The sequence below is a fragment of the Hemitrygon akajei genome, chromosome 16 (genome assembly GCF_048418815.1).
Source record: "Hemitrygon akajei chromosome 16, sHemAka1.3, whole genome shotgun sequence".
In the NCBI taxonomy this organism is placed as follows: domain Eukaryota; kingdom Metazoa; phylum Chordata; class Chondrichthyes; order Myliobatiformes; family Dasyatidae; genus Hemitrygon; species Hemitrygon akajei.
Genome location: NC_133139.1, coordinates 90,442,540 through 90,463,486, shown reverse-complemented (window position 1 = coordinate 90,463,486; position 20,947 = coordinate 90,442,540). Strand labels below are relative to the sequence as shown.

The following is a 20,947-nucleotide window of genomic DNA, read 5'->3' as shown; positions in this document are numbered from 1 at the left end:
TGGTGATCTCTGAGGTTGTACAAGATCGGACCCAGGGGAGCCAATGAATTCTGTCTCTGCTGAATGGGTGCAGTGTGGGTCTAAGCAACCTCTGCCTAGTAGATAAAGACTGTCGGTGCCATCGCATGCAACCCTCTAAAACTCTGAAAGTCACAAGGGGCTGCTGATGCTGGTGTTTGCAGCAACAAACAATCTGCTGAAGAGCTCAGGGGGTCAAGCAGGGAGGATGGGGGAGGGAGAGAAGGAACTGGTGACATTTTGGGTTGAAACCCTGCAACATCACTTAGTGGGGAGTGATGTCACCTCGGGCTCCTGCCTCACCACAGTGGATGTTTCCAACAGGAGCAGAGTCTCTGATCCAAAGGCACAGCCACCAAATAGAGGAAAGTTCCATTTGAACTGAGATGAGGAGGAATTTCCCAGCCAGAGGGTGGCAAATCTGTGAAATTCATTGCCACAAGAGAACTATGAAGACCAAGTCTTTGACTCTACTAAGATCGATAGGCACTTGATTGGTATGGGAGTTAAAGGTTATGGCGAGAAGACAGGAGAATGGAGTTAAAAATAATCAGCGTGGAGCAAACTCGATGGATTTGATCTTTAATTTTGCACCTGTACCTTATGGTCACTCTCCATCTTCTCTTTATAATTCCTCAGTATTACTATTTCAGAGGACCTGTCCTTGGGTCCAGCAGGCAGGCACAATTATGAAGAAAGTACAGCAGTGCCTCCTAGGAGTTTACAAAGATTCAGCATAACATCTGAATTTTTAATGAACTTCTATAGATGTGTAGTGGAGAGTATATTGACAGGCTGCATCACATCCCGGGATGGAAACACCAACACCCTTGAATGGAGAATGCTACAAAAAGCAATGGAAACAGCCCAGTCCATCATGGGTTCAAGCACATCTATGCAGAGCACTGGTGCAGGAAAGCAGCATCCATCATCAGGGACCTCACTACCCCATTCATGCTGTCTTCTCACTGCTGCTGTCAGGGAGAAGGTACAGGAGCCGGAGGACTCACTCCACCATGTTCTGGAACAGTTGATATCTCCCAACCATCAGGCTCTTGAACCAAACGGGATAACTTCACTCAAATTCACTTGCTCCATCTCTGAAATGTTCCCACAGCCTATGGACTCACTTACAAGGACTCTTCATCTTATATTCTAGATATGTATTGCTTATTTATTTATTTATTGTTATTATTAATATCTTTATTTGTGCAGTTTGTTGTCTTTTTACACTTTTCACAGATGCTGCTCAACCCGCTAAGGTTTGTCTAGCAGATTGCTGCTATTAGAGTCATGGATTTCCCTTAAATCTCCCACCAGTGGGCGTAACATTGAAAGCTAATGAAGTAATAACTTGTTTACAATAGAAAGTAAAGTTCAAGCCAACTTTACACAAACTCTCGAACGGAATGATAAAGGGGGCAAAGGTTTCACTTGTTTTGTTAACTCCGAGGATGGCGGACAGCGTTAGAATTCTATGGAGCTTACTCCTCCTCTGGGTTCTGTACCTACAGCCCCTGCCCTGCTATGGTGAGTTCTCTGCCCTTGAATGGCAGCTCATTTTCTTAAGCCAAGGTTTAATGAGACACAGCTGTATTCTGTCTGGGTAGCCTCCAACTTGATGGCATAAACATCAATTTCTTGAACTTCTGGTAATTGCCTGCCCCCCTGTACCATTCCCCATTCCTGGTTTTCTCTCTCACTTTATTTCCTTACCTAACCATTACCTCTCTCTGGATTGGAGGACTTTGGCTATTGGCAGAGGTCCGACACACTTGAGTTATTTCTCTGGAATGGCAAAGGCTGATGAAGGACCTGATAATCTTATAAATGTCCACATGAATCCCATCTACCTGAAAGTGATCTCCATTACCATAAGGGCCCTTGTGTAATTGGTCATGCATATCTTGTATTGGGCCTTCCTCCAATTGATCTAGCACATCATTGTTAGGGGTCTTCATGTGGTTAGCCATCCACGTCCCCCAGCAGGGTCTTCCTGTGATTGGTTCTGCACATCACTGTGTGGCGCCTTTCAAAGTTCAAAGTAAATTTATTATCAACGTAAGTATATGTCACCATATACTACCCGAGGTTCCTGCATGCATTCCTCAGACAACTTTCCAAATAGTGCATGATAACATTTTTGGGCTTTGGGTGTCTCACCCCCTACTGAAAATCTTTGTTCTCTTCCCAGCAACACCAGCCTCCCACCTAAATAATGTTTTAAGTATCATTGAGGAGCTGGAAGGGCAGGATCCCACAATGAACATTCTCAAAGTTACAGAATTTCTACGTGACCTTCAAACATCTGACCAGGATTTCAGACACTTTCTCCTTGGGGGGACCTCAGACGCCGTGGTCTTGCCACAGCCCTTGAATCACACCAGCCTGTCCTTCCTCAAGGAGGTGCTCAATCACGGTGCTGGCCCTATGAACGAGACGGGGGTGGTCCTCACTCCAGATGGGACGACGGTCGCTGTGGGGAATCTTGTTGCTGGAATTGAAGCCGGACTGAAGAGAGGGGTGAACCAGTCATGGTCAGGTGTGGCTGGGCCCTTCTCTGCTCCGGTTGACAGCCTTTGTGCCCTAACACTGGCCAAGGACCTGGGACTGGCTTTCTTATTCCACCATACGAACCAGAACAAAGAGCAACTTGGACCAGATGGATGTTGGGATGATGTGGACTCTCCTCGGGTTTTCACCAGGTCTGGCCCCTGGACCCCCGCTACCAATGCTCTGATCAACGGTGGCATGGATGGCTTCATCCTGGGAAAGGTGCTCACCGAGCTGCAGACCCCACTGCCCAAGCTCAGCGTCTTGCTGAGGGATTACTACAGCCAAGTTCCCAGCCTCCTGCGCCAAAAGGCAAGTAAACGGCGGAAAAATTTTGAGGCCACCTTTGACCTTGGTAATTTCACCAGTCAAGTCTTAAGTGCAGTCTCCATCTTGGACCACATACGGAACAATTCAGTCCTCCAGCACCTCGACCTCAACACCTTCAGAGAGAGATCTGAACAAGGACTGCTGCAGTTTTATCGCAGCTATCTCGGTAAGGGATTGATGGCTATGACCGTCATTGAGCAGACCGAGCTGATACACGGTAATATGACAGCTGAACACACATTTTTTATTCTGCCTGGGTAGTCTACAAACCAACAGCATGAACATTCAACTGCTCAGTTTCAGGTAACCTGCTCCCCTCTGTCTCTTTCCTCTCCCCTCCTGATCTACCCAGACCTTTCTACACCCATCCCACTCCCCATATCACCCTGTTTCTTTCCCCCCCTCCACTCACTCCAACTGCCATTGCTCACATACTCCACCCACTCACTCCCCTTGCCCCACTATTCCCATCTTCCCTCCCCACCTCCCTTATTTTGTTCCATGCTCCACCATCTTCTCCTATCTGGTTCCATTATCTGCAACCCTTTCAACTCCAGCTACCACCTCCTAGGCTCCATCACTACAGTGGTACTAGAAAGTTTGTGAATCCTATAAATATTCTCTATTTCTGCATAAGTATGATCTAAAATGTGATCAGATCTTCACCTAAGTCCTAAAACTAGATAAAGAGAACCCAAATAAATAACACAAAAATTATACTTGTTCATTTATTTATTTATTAAGAAAAACAATCTAATATTACATGTATTTCTTGGAAAAAGTATGTGAATCTCTGTGGTAAAATCTTCTACAAAAGCTATTTGGAATCAGGTGCTCCAATCAATGAGATGAGATCGGAGGTGTGGGTTGTAGAGGTGCCCTGCCCTATAAAAAGACACACAAAGTCAGGTTACTGACAGAGCCTGCTCTTCTCAAGAAAGTTCTGTTTATGTGCACCATGTCTCAATGAAAACAACTTTCAGAGGACCTTAGAAGATGGACTGAAGACCTCAGTATTCATCAGTCCACAGTAAGAGAAATTGTCCAAAAATGGAGGAAACTCAGTAGTGTTACTACTGTCCCTAGGAGTGGGCAGCCTGCAAAGATCACACCAAGAGCACAATGTGCAATACTGAAAGAGGTGAAAAAGAACCCAAGGTTAACAGCAAAGGACCTGGAGAAATCTTCTAGAACTTGCTGAAGTCTCTGTTCACGAGTCCACTATAAGAAAAACACTGAACAAGAATTGTGTTCATGGAAGGACACCACGATGGAAACCACTGTTCTCCAAAAAAAAAACATTGCTGCACGTCTCAAGTTTGCAAAAGGCCAGAATCAGAATCAGGTTTATTATCACCAGCACGTGTCATGAAATTTGTTAACTTAGCAGCAGCAGTTCAATGCAATCACCCGGGTGTTCTGCAATGCTTCTGGGACAATGTTCTGTGGACAGATGAGACAAAAGTTGAATGTTTTGGCAGAAATGTTCATTGCTATGTTTGAAGGAAAAAGAGCACTGCACACCAATACCGAAACCTCATCCCAACTGTGAAGCACGTTGGAAGGAGCATCATGGTTTGGGGCTGCTTTGCTGCCTCGGGGCCTGGACAGCTTGCAGTCACTGAGAGAACAATGAATTCAAAATTGTTTCAAGACATTTTACAGGAGAATGTCAGGGTAGCAGTCTGTCACCTGAAGTTTAATAGAATTTGGATAATGCAAAATGACAAAGATCTGAAAACGTATAAAAGTTTGAAACGTATAAAATTCTAAAGGGATTGGACAGGCTAGATGCAGGAATATTGTTTCCGATGTTGGGGAAGTCCAGAACAAGGGGTCACAGTTTAAGGATAAAGGGGAAGCCTTTTAGGACCGAGATGAAGAAAAACTTCTTCACACAGAGAGTGGTGAATCTGTGGAATTCTCTGCCACAGGAAACATTTGAGGTCGGTTCATTGGCTATATTTAAGAGGAAGTTAGATATGGCCCTTGTGGCTAAAGGGATCAGGGGGTATGGAGAGAAAGCAGGTACAGGGTTCTGAGTTGGATGATCAGCCATGATCATACTGAATGGCAGTGCAGGCTCGAAGGGCCGAATGGCCTACCCCTGCACTTATTTTCTATGTTTCTATGTTTCTATGAAAAACCAGAGTAAATCAACAACAGGTTGGTTTAAAAAGAAGGAAATTTGTGTTTTTAAAGTCCTGACCTGATTCTTACAGAAATGTTGTGGAAGAACCTGAAGTAGGCAGCTCATTTAAGGAAGCCCACCAGCATCACAAAGTTGAAGCAGTTTTGTAAGGAGGAATGGCCTAAAATTCCTCCAGGCCGATGTGCAGGACTGATCAACAGTTACTGAATACGTTTGGTTGAAGTTATTGTTGTACAAGGGGGTCACACCAGTTACTGAAAGCAAAGGTTCACATACTTTTTCCAACAAATACATGTAATATTGGATCATTCTTCTATTTATTTAATTGAGTTTCCTTTATCTAGTTTCATGACTTAGGTGAAGATTTGATCACATTTTAGGTCATATTTACAAATGTTTGTATTTAGAAATAGAGAAAATTGTACAAGGTTCACAAACTTTCTAGCACCACTGTATTTTCATTCTCCGTCCCTCTACCTGTCACTCCTCCTCACCCGGATCCACTGTCACCTCCTAGACTATGTCATTATTTCCACTCTCCTTCCATCTGCCTATCAAGCCTCCAGCCTCTGTCACTATTTCCATTCTTCCTCCATCTGTATATCACTCCTCTTCACCTGGATCCACCTATCACCTGCTAGCTCTTGCCTCACCACTTCCCCTCACCTCCTTCTACCGATTTTCTCCCCTCTGTCTTTCAGTTCAAGTGGAGGGTGTCAATCCCAAACATTAAATGTCCATTTCCCTCCACGGAATGCAATCTTAAGACTGATGTTTAAATTTATGAGAGACGTACATTCGATGGATGCTTTTGCTCCCAGAGTTGGGGAGACTAAAACCAGGGGCCATAGATTCGGGTGATAGGGGAACATTTTCAAACGGACCTAAGGGCAACATTTTCACGCAGAGGGTGGTGGACCGAGCTGCCAGAGGAAGTGTTTGAGGCAGGTGCACTTAAGGAGTGCTTAGATCGCATGGAGGGCTGGGGCTTAGAGGGAAATGGGCTGAACACAGGATGCCATGCTCAGCAGGGATTTATTGGGCCACAGGGCCTGTATCAATGCTCTGGTGTTCTCAGGCTCCGTGCTGCCTGATGCAACATTTTCCTCTCATTTTTTCATTCCAGACTCCAGCATATATGACTAAATTTTTTTTAACTTTTCTTTCTTTAAGTTATGTGGGCTTTGCAGGCTAATCCAACATTCAATTGTCTATCTCTAAAGAACAAGAGAAGTCTAGGGGAGTATGGGCCAAATAGAAGAAATGGTACGAGCTAGTGAGTACCTGGAATTTGCTGCCAGAGGAAGTGGTTGAGGTGGGTTCAAGTGGAATGTTTAAGGGGCATTTGGATAGGCACATGGAAGGGTTATGGGAAACTGAGCTACGTAGGGATGTGCACCTGATGGGCTGAAGGACTTGTTTCCGTGCTGCATGAGTCTCAGATTCTACGCAGCTTCCGTGTGAATTTGTTTCTTCCAGAGTGCCCAGCCATTATACCCCGATGTATGTGGGCTGCCAAGCCCTTCAGGGGCGAGCCCGAGGAGCTGGAGCTGCCGCTGCGCTTTGTCTTCATTCACCACACCTTCGAGCCCAGCCAGCCTTGCACGACCTTCCGGGAGTGTGCGGCGGACATGAGGAGTATGCAGCGTTTCCACCAGGATGATCGGCAGTGGAACGACATTGGGTACAGGTAAAGAGACGCACCGTGCCACCCCCACACCCCCCCCGCCCCCGCCGCTGTTTGTGTCTGGGGTGGGAAAATGAAGAAAATTGTACACATTTGACCCATTGCACTTGTGCCTGTTGAGAATAATAGCCAGGACAGGGATAGAAAATACAGGAGGGATTCAGCTAGTCAAGTGTCTTCTGTGGAGGGAGAAACCAGTCAGGTTCAAGCAGGTTTACCCAAAAAAATGATCAGTAAGTGTAGTCATGGGAAACAATGAGAGAGCTGTTTAGCTGAAGCTGGAGAATTCAGTGTTCATTCCAGAAAGCTGTAAAGTACGAAGGCAGCAGATAAGAAGCTGTACTTTAGACCGAAGGGACTGCGGACAGACAGGTCTGAATGAAAGTGGGATTGAGAATCAAAGTGCCAGAAGCAGGAAGCTTAGGACCACTCCGTAGGCCGAGGGCAGGTGAGGTATTTAATTTATTTATTTATTTGGGATACAGCACTGCTACAGGCCATGAGACCATAAGATATAGGAGCAGAAGCAGGCCGTTCGGCCCATTGAGTCTGCTCCGCCATTCAATCATGGGCTGATCCAATTCCTACAGTCATCCCCAATCCCCTGCTTTCGCCCCAAACCCTTTGTTACCTTGGTGAATCAACAACCTATCTATCTCTCCCTTAAATACACCCAATGACTTTAAATCTCTCCCTTAAATGCACCCAATGCATCCACAGCCGCTCATGGCAACAAATTCCACAGATTTACCACCTTCAGACTAAAGTAATTTCTCCGCATCTCTGTTCCAAATGGACGTCCTTCAATCCTGAAGTCGTGCCCTCTTGTCTTAGACTCCCCTAGCATGGGAAATAACTTTGCCATATCTAATCTGTTCAGACCTTTTAACATTCGGAATATTTCTATGAGATCCTCCCTCATTCTCCTGACCTCCAGGGCATACAGACCAAGAGCTGCCAGACATTTCTCATATGGTAACCCTTTCATTCCTGGAATCATTCTCGTGAATCTTCTCTGAACCCTCTCCAATGTCAGTATATCCTTTCTAAAATAAGGAGCCCAAAACTGCACACAATACTCCAAGAGTGGTCTCATAGAGTGTGGCCTTATAGAGACTGAACATCACTTCCCCGCTCTTATATTCTATACCTCTAGAAATGAATGCCAACAATGCATTCGCCTTCTTCACCACCGACTCAACCTGGAGGTTAACCTTTAGGGTATCTTGCACAAGGACTCCCAAGTCCCTTTGCATTTCTGCATTTTGAATTCTCTCCCCATCTAAATAATAGTCTACCTATTTATTTCTTCCACCAAAGTGCATGACCGTACACTTTCCAACATTGTATTTCATTTGCCACTTCTTTGCCTATTCCCCTAAACAATCTAAGTCTCCCTGCAGGCTCTCTGTTTCCACAACACTACCCGCTCCTCCACCTATCTTTGTATCATCGGCAAATTTCACAATAAATCCATTAATCCCATTGTCCAAATCATTGACATAGATTGTAAAAAGCAGCAGTCCCAACACCAACCCCTGTGGAACTCCACTGGTAACCAGCCAGAAAAGGATCCCTTTATTCCCACAACAACACACACAAAATGCTGGTGGAACACAGCAGGCCAGGCAGCATCTATAGTGAGAAGTGCTGTCGACGTTTCGGGCCGCGACCCTTCATCAGGACTAACCGAAAGGAAAGATAGTAAGATATTTGAAAGTAGTGGGGGGAGGGGGAAATGCGAAATGATAGGAGAAGACCGGAGGGGGTGGAATGAAGCTAAGAGCTGGAAAGGTGATTGGCGAAAGTGATACAGAGCTGGAGAAGGGAAAGGATCATGGGACGGGAGGCCTCAGGAGAAAGAAAGGGGGGGGGGGAAGCACCAGAGGGAGATGGAGAACAGGCAAACAACTAAATATATCAGGGATGGGGTAAGAAGGGGAGGAGGAGCATTAACGGAAGTTAGAGAAGTCAGTGTTCATGCCATCAGGTTGGAGGCTACCCAGCCGGTATATAAGGTGTTGTTCCTCCAACCTGAGTTTGGATTCATTTTGACAGTAGAGGAGGCCATGGATAGACATATCAGAATGGGAATTTCCCAGACCCTTTATTCCCACCCTCTGTTTTCTGTCGATCAGCCAGTGCTCCACTCATGCTAATAACTTCCCTGTAATTCCATGGGCTCTTATCTTGCTGAGTAGCCTCTGCGACACCTTGTCATAGGCCTTCTGAAAATCCAAGTACACCACATCTCCTTTGTCTCCCCTGCTTTTCAATTCCTCAAAAAACTGCAGTAGGTTTGTCAGGCAGGATCTTCCTTTCAGGAAACCATGCTGGCTTTGACCTATCTTGTCATGTGCCTCCAGGTATTCCGTAACCTCATCCCTAATAATCGATTCCAGCAACTTCCCAACCACTGCTGTCAGGCTAACAGGTTTATAATTTCCTTTTTGCTGCCTCCCACCCTTCTTAAATGGTGGAGTAACATTTGCAATTTTCCAGTCATCCGGTACAATGCCAGGATATATCGATTCTTGAAAGATCACTGTTAATGCCTCCACAATCTCTCCAGCTACTTCCTTCAGAACCTAAGGGTGCATTTCATCAGGTTCAGGAGATTTATCCACCCTCAGACCATTAAGCTTCCTGAGCACCTTCTCAGTCGTAATTTTCACTGAACAAGCCTCACTTCCCTGACACTCTTCAATGTCCGGTATACTGCAAATATCTTCCACTGTGAAGACTGATGAAAAATACGCATTCAATTCCTCTGCCATCTCTGCGTCTCTCATTAAAATATCTCCAGTGTCATTTTCTATTGGTCTTGCATCTACCCACAACTCTCTTTTATCCTTTATATACCAAAAAAAAGCCTTTAGTATCTTCTTTGATATTAGTCGTCAGCTTTGTTTCATAATTTATCTTTTCCTTCCTAATGATCTTCTTAGTTTCCTTCTGCAAGTTTTTAAAATCCGCCCAATCCTCTGTCTTCCCACTAGCTCTGGCTTCCTTGTATGCCCTCTCTTTTGCTTTTACTTTGGCTTTGATTTCACCTGTCATCAACTGTAGTGTCCTTCCTCCATTCAAAAATTTCTTCTTATTTGGAATATATCTACCTTGCACTTCCCTCATTTTTCACAGAAACTCCAGCCATTGCTGCTCTGCTGTCCTTCCTGCTAGTGTCCCTTTCCAGTCAACCTTGGCCAGTTCCCCTCTCATGCCTCTGTAATTTCCTTTATTCCACTGAAATACCGACACATTGGAATTTAGTTTCTCATTCTCAAATTTCAAAGTGAACTCGATCATATTGTGATCACTGTTCCCTCAGGGTTCCTTAACCTTAAACTCTCTTATCACCTCCAGATCATTCCACAACACTCAATCCAGTGCAACTGATCCCCTAGTGAGCTCAACAAGAAGCTGTTCTGAAAAGCCATCCCTTTGACATTCTACAAATTCTCTCTCTAGGTCCAGTACAGGCCTGGTTTACCCAATCCACTTGCATGTTTAAATCCCCAATGATCATCTGACATTGCCCTTCTGACGCACCTTTTCTATCTCCTGCTGTAATTTGTAATCCACATCCCGACTGCAGTTTGGAGGCCTGTATACAACTGCCATTAGGGTCCTTACCCTTGCCATTTCTTAACTCAACCTATAGAGACTCTATACCTTCCGATCCTGGGTCATCGCTTTCCAATGATTTAATATTATTTCTCATACACAGGGCCACACCAACCCCTCTGCCTACTTAACCTATCTTTCCGATACACCGTATATTCCACCCCCAAAGACAGCCATCCTTTAGCCAAGTTTCAGAGATGGCCACAACATCATACTTGCCAATCTGTAGCTGAATTTCAAGATTGTCATTTTATTTCTTATAGTACATGCATTCAAATACAACACTTTCAGTCCAGTATTTGGTGCTTTCTGTTTTAACTGCACCACGCCTCTATTTCCCCATAACTCATCCCACTGGCTGTCATTATGCCTCATCTCCTGCCTGTCCTATCTATCATCTCTGTTGCACGCTATCTTCTGAGGGATGATGAGCTAAAGTCAATAAACAGCATCCTGGCATATGAGACACCATTTTCCAGGTGGGACAGGACTGAGTGGAGTCCAGAGGCTATAGCATCATCAGAGTCTGGTTTGAGCTATAAGTGAATTGGAAAGGATCCAATGTGGTGGGAAGATGCGACGTTATAAAGCACTTCATTATAGTTGAGGTCAGTGCCACTGGACAGTAGTGACGGAGAAAGGTTACTGTTGTTCTCGTGGGCACTGGGATAATGGTGGCTTCCTTGAAGCCTGAGGGGGCAGTGGACTGTGCCAGAGAGATGTTGAAGATGTCTGTTGGAACTTCTGTTAACTGGGCTGCATGGTCTCTCGACTCCCAAGCAGGTGTGCCATCAGGCCCTGCATCTTCAATGGATTGACCCAACTTGGGTCTTCCTCGCATCAGCTGTAGCCAGACTGACTGCCTTCTCCTCAGGGGCTCTTCCTTGTCTGCACGTCACTCCATGCTTCAAACTAACTGTAAAAGACATTCAGCGTATTGAGGAGAAGTGGCATTATCGTTGACACACAGGGTGGCCTTCTAGTCCTTCAAGGTCTGAATGCCCTGCCACCTGTGCCTCATATCTCTGATGTCACAGAAATGGCTGTATGTAATCCCATTTTGCCTTCCTGATGGCGCAGGAAAGCATAGTTCTTGCTGAACTGAGAGCTGTCTTATCTCCCAATTTGAAAGCAGCACTCCAACTTCTCTGTCATGTCTGGACCTCTGCTGCCAGCCACGTCCTCACATAGATGTGTTTAATAATGGTGATGTCCTCAGTGCAGCTTCTTATAGCCAATCACAGATCTCGTATGTTCATCAACGTTAATGTGTCGGTCACAGGTAGCTACCTCCCTGAACTTGAACCAGTCCGTGTTTTCAAAACCTGTAAATGCTGTAACGCCGAGTTTTCTCCTTCTGTCTTGGTCTTTATCTCCCTTTGAGCTGGTCTGACGTGTTTAATTAGCAGTCTGGTATGCAGGAATTAGTGTAACAGACAAGTAGTCAGAGGTGGGGACGGGAAGCAGCTTTGTCTGCGCCAAGGATTTTGGTATAAACCAAATTTGATGTGTTCTCACCTCTAACAGAAAAGTCAACAGGCTGACAGAAGTTAGGCAGGACTGTTTCTAAGCAACAGTAAAGAAGGTGTTGGGGTGAGTGGTTTGGAGGTCACTGACGGCTCTGTAGAGCTCCCACAGCGCTTCCCCGGCATTAGTACGGGGTGGGGGGGTGGTATGTGTACTGGCACATCACAATGGCGCTCAACCCCCTTGGAAACTGAAGAGCCCACATTTCACTGTTAAGAACACTACCAGGGTTGAACAGTGGGTCGTCACTACTGAAGCATTTACACACCAGTTTTGATTAACGCAGTTACACACACCTCCACCTCAGAGATTGCAGGGATTCTGTCCGCTCAAAAAGAGTTGATGGCTGCTTCAGGGATGATATCCTGGAGCCATGTTTCCGTCGGAATGAGCAAGCAGCTGTGCTTCATCTCACACTGATTCCGTCTCAGACACAGGTAATCTAGTTTATTCGCTAGTGATCAAATGTTTGAAAGCAGAATCAACAGAAGAGCTGGATGCAGGGTTTTGCCTTTAGATTTGCATGATTACCAGCACATTTTCCTCACCTCTGTTTCCTTGTGCAGTGTGTTTGGGCGGCTGCTGTAAACGACAGCGCAGCCTGATCTGGAGCTCATCTGCTATCCAACGAGTCACTAGCAAAGCAGACTTACAGTACCTGGTGTTCTTAGTATCCAGCAGTGTCTTGTGATCATAAGAAAGATGTTAAAGATGAATAATTGACACCATTAGTTGGAGCTGCTGCCACTGGATGCACCGCCATATTGCAGGAGTCTTCAGTCCACAGTGTGAATACCCAGTCTGCATTAGGATGCTCTGTAGAGGCCTTGGGGTAGACAGGGGTGCAAGAGACTAGAAACAAAGTAGAGCGAATGAACTGATGCTTCATCTAGAAGGATTGGTTGGGAAATGCAGTAGCTCCATGGTCTAATCAAAAAAAACCTGCAACCATGGCTGTTCAATTTCAGTCTATTTTTAAAGAGTGTTTCAAACACATCGAACATTTGGCTCTCTAATCCTTTGGCCAATTCCTTTATACTGCCTGGGTATTGACTTCTTGGCTAAGAGAATCTGTTCTTTCCTGTTTATACTATCTCGGGCTATTGGATATGGTAGTGTGGCATCGTTAGTAGAGCCAGTGTCTTGTATTGCCAGAGATCTAGGTTCAGTCCTGACTTCCAGTACCATCTCTGTGGAGTTTACAAGTTCTTCCTATGACCATGTGGATCTCCAATTTCCTTCCATATCCCAAATATGTGCAGGTTGAAAGGTTAATTGACTGCTGTAAATTGCCCCTAGTACAGATTAATGGGAAAACAATATGTGTGAGGATATAGGGAAAGAAAGAGAGGAGGAATAAGGCTTGATGCTTGTGGTCTAGAATGGACTCAGTGGGCTGAATAGCCTCCTTCCATGTGATTATATGAATAAGGTGGTGTTTTTAACAGCAAACCATTCTGAAACACTTCCCAGGAATATAATCAAAGTCTATGACAGAGATATTGGAGTTGTTAACTGACACAGATAGAAGTTTTCTGAAATGTACAATGAACAGAGATTTGTAGGAGGAAGTTCCAGAGTTTTCGGACATGGAGACTTGGTCAATGCTGGTGGAGCAATTAAATCCAGGGATGAGCAAGGGACAAAGTTAGTGAAATGTGGAATTTGTGGTTATGGGCCTGGAGGCTCCTGCTTGGCAACTACCACAGTTTATGTAAAAAAAAATGTTGCCTTACATATCTCTCGTAAATGTTCCCTCTCTCACCATGACCTCTAGTGCTCGACATTTCCCCCAGTAAACAGACGCTATCCACTCTATCAATGCCACTATCCACCCTCTCTATACCGCTACACTCTCAATGTCAATATCAACCCTCTCTGTTGCTATCTGCCCTCTCAATGTTACTATCTACCCTGTCACTATCTACTTGTGTTACTATTCTTTCTATGACACTACCTACTCAAAGTATGAGGAATTAGGAGTGAGACTGGGGAAGGTTGAAACGTGTTGGAGGAGTTGAGACTTGGGTGGAAAAGAGACTGGGGAAGGCAGAAAGGAGAGAGAAGAGAAGAACAGATGCAGGGGTTGATGTGATGTGACCATAGAGAGATTTTAAGGTAAGGACTGGATAATTATAGCTAAGCTATTGTGTTATGAGATGATGTGAGCACAGGGCTGGTGGGACATGGTGCAGATTAGGGCAAACCTGTTAGGTTTACAGACTGTAGTTACCACAGTGTGAGAGCCCTGTGCTAATTCCTGCCATGTCCTGTACAGTTTTGTGGCAGGCTCTGATGGATACCTGTACGAAGGCCGGGGCTGGCACTGGTTAGGAGCCCACACCAAAGGCCAGAACTCTAAGGGTTATGGGGTGAGCTTCATTGGTAATTACACCTCTACACTCCCGGACCAAGACTCGTTGCAGCTGGTGAAAGAAAGTTTCACGAAGTGCGCTGTTGCGGGCAAGAAGTTAGTGGGTGATTACGTCATCCAGGGACACCGACAATACAGAGAGACCACCTGTCCTGGGGAGGCTCTCTACAATGAAATCAGGAGCTGGGAAGCCTTTCAGGTAAGAGTGTTTCCATGAGACCTTTCATTGTTAATGGATGGACGATGACTGTGATACTGAGTACCCATCTGGACCATTTTATTTGTGTGTTGGTTTAACATTCGGATTTATGTCACTGACCCATTTACAGGTTCTCTCTTGTAACGCCTTTTTTCAATGATTTTAAGTTCTCTGCCCCCTACCGCCTTATTTTCACCATGGATATCCAGTCCCTATATACCTCCGTCCCCCACCAGGAAGGTCTCAAAGCTCTCCGCTTCTTTTTGGATTCCAGACCTAACCAGTTCCCCTCTACGGCCACTCTCATCCATCTAGCGGAATTAGTCCTTACTCTTAATAATTTCTCCTTTGGCTCCTCCCACTTCCTCCAAACCAAAGGTGTAGCCATGGGCACCTGTATGGGTCCCAATTCTGCCTGCCTTTTTGTTGGCTTTGTGGAACAGTCCATGTTTCAAGCCTATACGGGTATCCATCCCCCTCTTTTCCTTCGCTACAGCGACGACTGCATTGGTGCTGCCTCCTGCACGCCTGCTGAGCTCGTTGACTTCATTAACTTTGCCTCCAACTTTCACCCTGCCCTCAAATTTACCTGGTCCATTTTTGACACCTCCCTCCCCTTTCTTGATCTTTCTGTCTCTGTCTCTGTCTTTGGAGACAGCTTATCTACTGATATCTACTATAAACCTATAGTCTCTCACATCTACCTGGACTATTCCTCTTCCCACCCTGTCTCTTGCAAAAATGCCATCCCCTTCTCGAAATTCCTCCATCCGCCGCATCTGTTCTCAGGATGAGGTTTTTCATTCCAGGACGAAGGAGATGTCTTCCTCTTTTAAAGAGAGGGGCTTCCCTTCCTCCACCATCAACTCTGCTCTCAAACGTATCTCTTCCATTTCCCGCACATCTGCTCTCAAACCATCCTCCCACCACCCCACTCGGGATAGGGTTCCCCTTGTCCTCACCTACCACCCCACCAGCCTCCATGTCCAACATATAATTCTCCGTAACTTCCGCCACCTCCAATGGGATCCCACCACCAAGCACATCTTTCCCTCCCCATCTTTTCTGCTTTCCGTAGGGATCGCTCCCTATGCAACTCCCTTGCCCATTCGTCCCCCCCCCCCCCATCCCTTCTCACCGATCTCCCTCCTGGCACTTATCCTTGTAAGCGGAACAAGTGCTACACCTGCCCTTACACTTCCTCCCTCACCACCATTCAGGGCCCCAGTTTATCCTTCTCCACTTTCCCATTAACTTCCCCAGGTCGTCTACAGGCTAGAGGAAATTTGTAGTGGTTAATTAACCTACCAACTTGCACAATTTTGGTGTCAGTCTGCCTCACCACTGCCCCGGTTTCTGTTCTTGTACCACAGTGAGTCAGACTGCTAATGGTGTCGTTTCGCAGTGTAGTAATACCTGCTGAGCTGCTTTCATGGTGATCTCTACAACTTTGTAGAACGTACATCTACGAAGGAGCAGGTGTGAACAATACAGCTCCTTCCAACATGCTCCACCATTCACATTGGATCTGATCTTGGCCCCAGCACTCAGCTGCCCGCTGCCCACGCCCTTGCCTTGCCCGTAGCCCAAAACTGCATCTCACAATAGCATTATCTAATGAAGGTGAACGAGACTGTAGGTCATAAACACGAGAGATTCTGCAGATGCTGGAAATCCAGAGCAACGCACACAAAGTGCTGGAGAAACGCAGCAGGTCAGGCAGCCTCTATGGAGAGATTTAAAGAGTCAATGTTTCAGGCTGCAACCCTTCATCTGGACTGGAGAGGAAAGGAGAAGATGGCAGAATAAGAATGTGAGGGAAGGGAAGGAGTACAAGGTAGGAAAGAGGAATACCAGGTGCTTTTTAAGGTACAGATAAATACATTTTTGAAAGATCAGGAAATTGAGGGTGTTGAGGAACAACATAGATCCCATGATCATATGGAATGGTGGGGTAGGGGTAAGGGGCTGAATGGCCTACTCATGTTCCTGTTTCCTTGTGCTCTTCTATAGGACTAGATTCCTCCTTGCAGGAGAAACATCATCTCAGCGCCCACTCTGGTAACCATCTTGTGTTTCAGTCAGGCCTTCTCTGTGTGTTCTGAATCCTATTAGTATAGGCCCAGCCTGCACACTCCTTCCTTAGTAAAAAGATACTTTATCCCAGCAATCTTCTTTGCTGCGCTACCTCCAAGTCAAGTATACTCCTTCTTAAAGAAAGACATTAGCTGGGCACAGTAGAGACACAAGAGAGTCTGTAGATGCTCGAAATCTTAAGCAACACACAAACAAACTACTGGAGGTCAGGCAACAGCTACCTGAGCCTTCATCAGGACTGCAAAGGCAAGGGGCAGAAGCCAGAATAAGGTGGAAGGGAAGGGGAGGAGTACAAATTGGCAGGCGACCAGGTGAGGGGAAGATGATTGTGTGGGGGAGGAGGGAATATGTGAGAAGATGGATTGTGATGGTGTATGAGGTAAAGGACTGAAGAAGAAGGAATCTAATAGGAGAGGACAGTGGACCACAGAATAAAGGGAAGGAGGTGGGAAACCAGAGGGAAATAAAGGGCACTTCCTGAGGGTGGAGGAGAAGAGAAAGGGTAAGAGGATAGCCAGAATGGAGAATGGAAAGGGGGGGGGGGGGGAAACAAAGATGAATGATTAAGTTAGAAAATTCGATGTTCATGCAATCTTCCAGGTTTTGGACAATCTTACCACAGTTTTGGACATTTGAAACAAGCCGTCACACTTTCCATACTCTATCCTCTTTCGAAGCCAGCATCCCATTTGTTTTCCCAATGACACTGTATGTGCATGCTCACCCTGTGTCAGGCTGTGATTGATGCCGGTGGTCAAGCCTATTCCAGCCTGGACCCCTGACTCTGGCTTCAGACTGTTCGCAAGGGCCTCATGGAATTTGTGCAAGATGGTGTCAATTTGGCTGCTTTACATATTTTCCTCACTTATTCTATTTTATTTTCTTACGATGCAGAACGATTTCTGAAAATGGCTGTTTGATGGTCTTGATCCAGAATGTCAACTCTTTATCCCTCTCCATAGATGCTGCCTGACCTGTTAAGTACCTCCAGCATTTTGTGTGTGTTACTCTCTGGATTTCCATCACCTGCAGAATCTCTTGTGTTTGATTATCAGTGTGGACTCAGCTGAAGAACCTGTTTAAGAGAACTTTTAAGATCATTTAACGCATCAGTTAATGATCCTACATCTCTCTTAGTACCCCACTTATTTACCAGTAACTCACCTATCACCTCCAGTCCGATTCTTCCACTACCCATCTACACCAGGGCCAATGACTCACTCTAATGTCATTGAGACATGGGAGGAAACCAGAGCAATTGGACAAAATCCACACTGTCACAGAGAGAACATGCAAACTCCACACCCATAGCACCAGAGGTGAGGCACCCTGAGTCGCGGCTCTACCAGCTGTGCCACATTATTAACCGGGAGGAAACCCAGTGTGTTGCTGGTAGAAATGCTAGCAGGCTGGCACACAGAATGTGGGGGTGGGAGACAGGGGAAGGCAGGGGGTGGGTGGTGGAGGTATATATAGCTTTAATTCTGACCCTCTTATCTCCATGTTCCACATTAGGAGGTTGGAGCCACCGAACCCACTGGCAAGATGTAACCATTGAAATCTAATGCATTAAGTGAAGATCACAGATGGAGACCATGGGCTCCACATCCATCAATAAACATCCTCAATTCTCCACTATGACTTGGCTCAGTGATTTCATTGGGGCCTATTTGCCACATTGAAGCCTCAGACTCGCATGCTTACTGCTTTCACTGAGGTTCAGGTGGGTTTTGAACCTCTGGCAGGCTTCTGACTGTACTTTACTTTATTGTCACCAAACAATTGATACTAGAGCGTACAATCATCACAGCGATATTTGATTCTGCGCTTTGCGCTCCCTGAAGTACAAATGGAAGTAAATATAATAAAAATTTAAATTATAATTAGAAAATAGAAATTTAAATTTAAATTTAAATCATAATTAGAAAATAGAAAAGGGAAAGTACTGTAGTGCAAGTCAGGTCTGGATATTTGGAAGGTATGGCCCAGATCCGGGTCAGGATCCATTCAGCAGTCTTATCACAGTTGGAAAGAAGCTGTTCCCAAATCTGACCGTACGAATCTTCATGCTCCTGAACCTTCTCCCAGAGGGAAAAGGGACAAAAAGTGTGTTGTCTGTGTGGGTCGTGTCCTTGATTATCCTGGCAGCACTGCTCCGACAGTGTGCGGTGTAAAGTGAGTCCAAGGATGGAAGATTGGTTTGTGTGATGTGCTGGGCTAGGTTCACGATCTTCTGCAGCTTTTTCTGGTCTTGGACAGGACAACTTCCATACCAGGTTGTGATGCACCCGAGAAGAATGCTTTCTATGGTGCATCTACAAAAATTAGTGAGGGTTTTAGGGGACAGGCCAAATTTCTTCAGCTTTCTCAGGAAGTAAAGGTGCTGGTGGGCCTTCTTGGCAGTGGACTCTGCTTGGTTAGACCAAGTCAGGTCATTTGTAATATTCACCCCGAGGAACTTAAAGCTTTTGACCTGTTCCACCTGCGCACCACCGATGTAGATGGGGTCGTGTGGTCCGCTACTCCTTCTGAAATCAACAACCAATTTCTTCATCTTGCTGACATTGAGGGATAGGTTATTGTCTTTGCACCATGTCACCAGGTTCTTAATTTCCTCTCTGTACTCAGACTCATCATTACTCAAGATACAGCCTACAATTGTGGTGTCATCAGCAAACTTACCGGTATATATTGAGTTCAATAGAAACTTGGATACACAATCATGGGTGTACAGTGAGTACAGCAGGGGGCTGAGTACACAGCCTTGTGGGGCACCGGTGCTCAGAGTGATTGTAGAGGAGAGCTTGTCCCCTATTTTTACAGCCTGGGTCTTGTCTGTGAGGAAGTTAAAGATCCAGCTGCAGATCTGAGTGCTAAGACCCAGGTTCCGGAGCTTAGGAATCATTTTATTTGGAATGATGGTATTAAAGGCAGAGCTGTAGTGAATGAAAAGGAGCCTTACATATGCGTCTTTATTCTCCAGGTGTTCTAAGGAGGAATGTAGTGCCAGAGGGATGGCATCTGCTGTTGACTTGTTGCTCCGGTAGGCAAATTGCAAAGCATCAAGGTTAACTGGTAGGTTATAGCTGATGTGTGCCATGACCTATCACTCGAAGCACTTCATAACAATTGATGTCAGAGCCACAGGTTGATAGTCATTCAGGCATGCCACCTTGCTTTTCTTCGGCATCAGGATTATCGTTGCCTTCTTAAGACACGAGGGGATCTTAGTCTGCAGCAGGGAACAGTTGAAGATGTCAGCTAACACTCCAGCTAGCTCGCTTGCACAGTCCCAGAGAACCCGTCCCGGGATGTCATCTGGGCCCGTCGCCTTCCTTGGATTTATCTTCAGGAAGGCTCTTTTATCGTCTTCCTCGGTGACGATGAATCTCGATGCCACCAGGTCCGGTACAGGGAGAGAATGACACCAAGGCTGACACAGATAGTTCTCCTGGTCTCCACTCACACCCAAACTTCAGGCCTTCCTGTGGTCAAAAGCTAACCCCAGTGATCCCTGAAGATTACGTTGGCAGAAGTGGGTGGAAGGATTTTAATGACTGTCCCCTGCTGCTGCTTCCCCGAGAGAAAGACAAACATAGTTCAGAGTTGACAATCAAAACAAGTTTTATTTCTGAACACCAATAGGGTCACTGGGCCTAGCAAATTGAAGTAAGCCTGATGCAAAGTTACAGTTTTGGAGATGGGACATTCAGTGCATTCATTTTAATCTGCAGCATATAAAATGTTGGCACAGGAGGTCTTCAGGTGTGCCTCCTGTTTGAAATACTATTCAGCTTGAAATGTTCCTCCCTTCCCTGAGTTAATAAATCAAGAGTCCATGGATCTGGAGATCTGTGTGGTTGAAGGAAATTTCCAGCCTCAGTGTGTTGGGGATCACAAACAGGAAAGGGGAAGGTGGTAGGAAGGAACAGCACAAAATGGCTTGTAAATTACAACCCAGAATCAGGCCATTCAAACCAACTAGAGTTTCAGCTCTGCATAAATCCACTCCCACCCCTTCTCCTTTCTCCCCCAGGTGTAGATCCAACTTCTCCATTGTATGCATTCCATTTGTCACAAATGCTCCTCATGGGAATGAGTTACCCATTCCCACCTCTCAGAGGGTGAAGAAATTTATCCCAGAAAATGCACCCATTTTATGGCCATTTCTGTGCATTAAGTGTCCAGGAAAATCATTTTCCTTCCCAGTAAAAGTTGCCCGGGAGGGAATTGGCTCAGGGACTTCTGGATATGATTCATCTTAAATCAAACACTATTTTCTTAGTTTCACATAGTCCCACTGATCACAGAAAGCCACCAATTCCACCATACTCCATACCAGCACACTTTGCCTATGCCCCACAATCTTCAGACCACTTCGTGCCT

The 20,947-nt window shown here is 45.6% G+C and overlaps 1 protein-coding gene across 2 annotated transcripts; it reads left to right on the top strand.

Annotated features, from left to right (window-relative positions):
• Positions 1–1,394: 1,394 nt before the first annotated feature.
• LOC140740289 (N-acetylmuramoyl-L-alanine amidase-like) lies at positions 1,395–18,194 on the top strand. 2 transcript variants are annotated; one of them, XM_073069428.1, is made up of 5 exons: positions 1,395–1,548; positions 2,213–3,067; positions 6,533–6,743; positions 14,170–14,464; positions 18,077–18,194. In XM_073069428.1, the coding sequence occupies exons 1-5, from the start codon at positions 1,428–1,430 to the stop codon at positions 18,110–18,112; spliced, it is 1,518 nt and encodes a 505-aa protein (XP_072925529.1). In that variant the 5' UTR covers positions 1,395–1,427; the 3' UTR covers positions 18,113–18,194. The 2 variants fall into 2 exon arrangements, with proteins under 2 accessions (XP_072925529.1, XP_072925530.1); XM_073069429.1 differs by lacking the exon at positions 14,170–14,464.
• The last annotated feature ends 2,753 nt before the right edge of the window (positions 18,195–20,947 follow it).

What these genes read in the sequence shown, in the direction of transcription:
- LOC140740289 (XM_073069428.1), top strand. Translation starts at nt 1,428, where the DNA reads ATGATAAAGGGGGCAAAGGTTTCACTTGTTTTGTTAACTCCGAGGATG. An exon ending in ACAGCCCCTGCCCTGCTATG is followed by an intron (nt 1,549 to 2,212) that starts GTGAGTTCTCTG and finishes TTCTCTTCCCAG; the next exon opens with CAACACCAGCCTCCCACCTA. An exon ending in GGAGCTGGGAAGCCTTTCAG is followed by an intron (nt 14,465 to 18,076) that starts GTAAGAGTGTTT and finishes GTTCCACATTAG; the next exon opens with GAGGTTGGAGCCACCGAACC.